General features: G+C 32.4%; 2 protein-coding genes across 2 annotated transcripts in view; both read left to right on the top strand.

Annotated features, from left to right (window-relative positions):
* Nucleotides 1–1,228, top strand: part of LOC108950848 (chondroadherin-like protein) — a 10,587-nt gene extending 9,359 nt beyond the window's left edge. The window contains exon 11 of the mRNA XM_018816980.2: nt 486–1,228. Coding sequence (XP_018672525.1) covers nt 486–598 — 113 coding nt within the window. The 3' untranslated portion in view covers nt 599–1,228. The remainder of the gene's footprint in view (nt 1–485) is intronic.
* The window catches only part of LOC100181179 (acyl-CoA synthetase family member 2, mitochondrial-like), a 25,970-nt gene that overhangs the window by 17,276 nt on the left and 4,315 nt on the right, over nt 1–4,379 (top strand). The window contains exons 10-12 of the mRNA XM_002124284.4: nt 1,931–2,038; nt 2,954–3,102; nt 3,801–3,942. Coding sequence (XP_002124320.1) covers nt 1,931–2,038; nt 2,954–3,102; nt 3,801–3,942 — 399 coding nt within the window. The remainder of the gene's footprint in view (nt 1–1,930; nt 2,039–2,953; nt 3,103–3,800; nt 3,943–4,379) is intronic.

The raw sequence follows: 4,379 nt of genomic DNA on the forward strand, positions 1-4,379 counted from the left end.
ATCACCACAAAGTAACATACTTGGTAACTCGTAAGCTGGCGCGAGGTGCACACCCGTGTAATAACGACTGTCGTTTTCCGGCCACGCGAGGATAAAGTAAGTAACATTCATTCATTCATGGTGTATTCATACACCTTATGCTAACTGTTGACTTATAACATGGGTGTTTCTTATAAACGAGACACACACGGTGTATTCATACACCTTATGCTAACTGTTGACTTATAACATGGGTGTTTCTTATAAACGAGACACACACGGTGTATTCATACACCTTATGCTAACTGTTGACTTATAACATGGTTGTTTCTTATAAACGAGACACACACGGTGTATTCATACACCTCATGCTTACTGTTGAGTTATAACATGGGTGTCATTTTATACACCAGACACGCATGGTGTATTCACTATTCATACACCTCATGCTGACTGTCAAATGACCCTTGTAAGGGCCCAATTTATTTATTCAGTCTCTTTTACAGAAATTCGACCAGAAAAGATGAACAGAAACCGTAACAAAAAAACTTCTATTACCCGACAAAACAAAAACCAAAATAACACAAAAAGCAGAAGACATAGAAAACGCCAACATTAAAAAAAACTTGGTTTAGGAAGTTTAAGTATTGGTTAAAAATGAATGCCGTTGTCATGTTATGTATTATTATGTTTTATTAGTCAATTTAACCATATAAAAAACTCAATCTATTGTACGAGAATATGCCCTTTAAACACAAACTGCTAAATATTTTGCTGCAAATTGTCAAAAAGCTGCTGATAAAAAAAGGTTCTAACATAATGTAGAAAAATATGTTGGCTGTAATTAAACAATATTTTAGTGCTGCTTAAGTCTTTTGTTTTTATTTTTTGAATCAGGTTGCAATATGCTGTACTTTATGGTGTTATATTCTATGTTAAATAGGCAAACTGTGAACCAATGTACATTTTTTTAAAGATATTGGTAATTTTAACTTTCGTATTACAAAATAAAACAGTGTTATATTATTCTAAACCGACAAATGGGAGTTTTCAGTTATTTTTTTTCTAGTTATTTACTGTGAAATATGTACATTCTCTGCCACATTATCTAAAATATTCAATGTGTTATGTTTTTCTAGGAAAAAATAGTTTTTATAAGTGGAAAAATGTTTCTTTGCCCACCCAATTTTATCTTTAAAAATATGTAAATTTGGTTGCCAAATACATACACATTTTATGCTTTAAAAAATGAGTACTTCTTAGTATACTTGGGTATTAGATAATGGGTTGAAGGCTGGTCGCTGCTACCATTGTGGGCGTATGTGTCCTTGGGCAAGACAATTAAGGGCAATTGCTCCAACCCAGTGGTCACTAATGGGTTGTCCAAATTATCAGCCACACATGAAAAAACACAAATACCCAAAAAATAATCACCAACAAAGTAACATACTTGGTAACTCGTAAGCTGGTAGAGGTGTTTCAAGTTTATGAACATTCAAGTTATAAAGACTGTCGTTTTTCGGCCATGCGGGGTTAAAACAAGTTACATTCAACTTTTACTGTTTAAAAAATGGACATTAGATATCATTAACTTTAACGTGCCGGTTGCAAATATATTTAAGAAGGAACTTGCATCTCGATCTATTGTTGTGTAAAATTAATTTTTTGTTTCTATTAGAAGTTTAACTTGATAATAATTAAACATAAATGGCTCGTTTGTCTGCTAGGTGTAGCCACCCCGCTTATTTTCTTCCAATTAAATGCAAATATGTTTATAACTGTAAGCGTGTTTAACTGTAAGCGTGTTTATTTTCGTTTAAAACATTTCCCAATCTTCGCTACGGTAACATAAGACAAAAATATTTTTTTATTATTTTTATATTAATAGTATTTTTTTTCTAACTCCGAGTGTAAAAGTAAAACATTTTTTAAATGACAAATATTGTGACAGGTGGCTTATGGAAGCACAGAGACCAGTCCCGTTACATGCTTCATGTTTCGAAATGACCCAGATGAAAAACGAACTACCACTGTTGGAAAAGCACTTGCAAACACAGAAGTAAGAACATTTTTTATAATTTACTACTACTGCTAAAATAAAGTAACATCTCTTTTATTATCTTTTTAAATACAATATTGAAGAACAAATTAATTAAAACAACACAGTAGACAAAAGTTGTAAATAAACAACGTTTGTTAAAAAAACCTTCTTTGAAAAAAAACTACTTGTAAGATAATACCGTGTCTGTTATCTCTTTACAGCATATATTAAAAGACTTGGACCAATTACCAAACAAATTAAATTTAATGTAGCATTATAACCTATAAACCTTTTACATTTTGCATGGAAAGTTGTCCATGTTAAAAGGGATTTGCATAAAATCATTATTTGGTAAATCGCTAACAGTGTTATTTTGCATAGTCATCGGTTTATGCGCGAATTAACATTGAGTTAGTTATTTTAGCGCAATATTGTAGACCCTTTGTTCATAATATAATTTCTAATATATTATGCACCAACACCTTTTAAAAATAATACCCGAAAAAGATTACTTTGTTAAAAGTGAAACTGTCCTTCCGCCATATTTCAAGTATAACACAATATGCAAGTACTTACTGAAAACGTGTTTTAAAAACTGTTGTTTTGTTGCTATATCCTTTCATTTCATTTAAAATATTTTTTAAATCTTGGCAACGAAAACGGCAAATAAACGGTTTTAAATTGTTATTATTGTACAATTAAGGTCTTAAACTTGCATACTCGAAATTGTTATTAGTTTGGGTGTTTATTTGAAATCTATGACCACTAAGTTTAAAGCAATATGCTGCTACCATTGTGAGCATATGCTATTGGCAAGAAATTCAACAAAACCTCCTCTGATATGGCCATAGGATGTAAACTATAATGGATTATGTAAAATAAAATACCACTTTTAACCTGACAAACATTTTAAGCCATATTTAAATATTTTAGAATAGAATTGTGGACGTAGCCGGCAAAATTGTTCCAGTCAACACTGCTGGTGAGGTCCAGTCTCGTGGTTATTGTGTTATGGTTGGATATTGGAATGATAAAGAAAAAACTGCAGAAGCAATTGATGATCAGGGGTGGTATCACACTGGGTAAGATTTTGAATACCTTAATGCACTATGTGTGACTGGTTTAGGAAATAGTATAGATTTACTTGAAACTCAGACAAAACAAAGCCAGTGTCACAGTTTAGATAACTCCTGTAATTCGACCGCAGGAATACATCCAAACCAACAGTCACATAGTTAAAAGTCACTGTCTTGATTTACAACACAATCAAAGGGCGTTACTGGGCCATATACACAACAGAATAAATTGACCAGCGCTTTGGCAAAGTGGTTACTGCATTTGCCTGTAACCCAGAGGTGATTGGTTCAAGGATCGCTGCTACAATTGTGGGCGTATGTGTCTTTGGGCAAGACACTAAACAGCAATTGCTCCAAACCTAGTGGTCACTAAATGGTTGTCCAAATTATCCGTCATACAAAGAAAATCCCACAAAACTAATCACCTACAAATTAATTTCCTTGGTAACTCGTACGTTGGAAGGTGTATGAAGTAGAACAACCGTGTTATATCAACTATCGTTTTCTGGCTACACGAAGATAAAGTAATTTACATTTATAATGAAAGGCCACACTAATACGCCTGTAATAAAAAACATTTTTTACAATTCAAACAAGAATCAAATACAAACCCAAATTGCATAAAATTTAAATTGAACAAAAACAGCTTAATTAATTCAATTTAAAGGATAATACGTTTTTAATATTTGTGTCAAATTTTACAGTGATATCGGTGAAATGGACGAAGAAGGATATGTCAGAGTGATCGGACGAATAAAAGATATGATTATACGTGGAGGAGAAAATGTTTACCCAACTGAAGTTGAAGACTTTCTACACACTCATCCGAAAATAGATGATGTTCAGGTTAGTAATTAGAAGTGTAATCAGTGATGCAGCCAGAAAAAAATAAGGGGGGGTTTTAATGAAAAAACATTTTTTTTTTTATTTTTTTTTTAATAATTTTTAAAATTTTTTTAAATTAATTTTTTTTGGTTTAAAAGGAGGGGCTCGCGATACACTCACACCCCTGGCTGCGCCACTGTGTGTAATATAATATAATAATAATAACTTTTATTTGTCTCTTCGATTACGGTAGCGAAGATTTAGAAATATTTTAAACGAAAAGACAGGATATAGCGACAAAACAACAGTTGTTAAAAGTTATGATAATTTTTAAAGTTCTTTGAGATATAGGAATGAATTAAACTGTTTGAATTATTTATCCCTGTGGGTGGAAGTAACCACAGTCAATTTATAATTATTACCGGCGCAGTGGCGTAGTGGTTAGCGCGCCTGCCTCT

This window comes from Ciona intestinalis, unplaced genomic scaffold, assembly GCF_000224145.3.
Source record: "Ciona intestinalis unplaced genomic scaffold, KH HT001078.1, whole genome shotgun sequence".
NCBI lineage: Eukaryota > Metazoa > Chordata > Ascidiacea > Phlebobranchia > Cionidae > Ciona > Ciona intestinalis.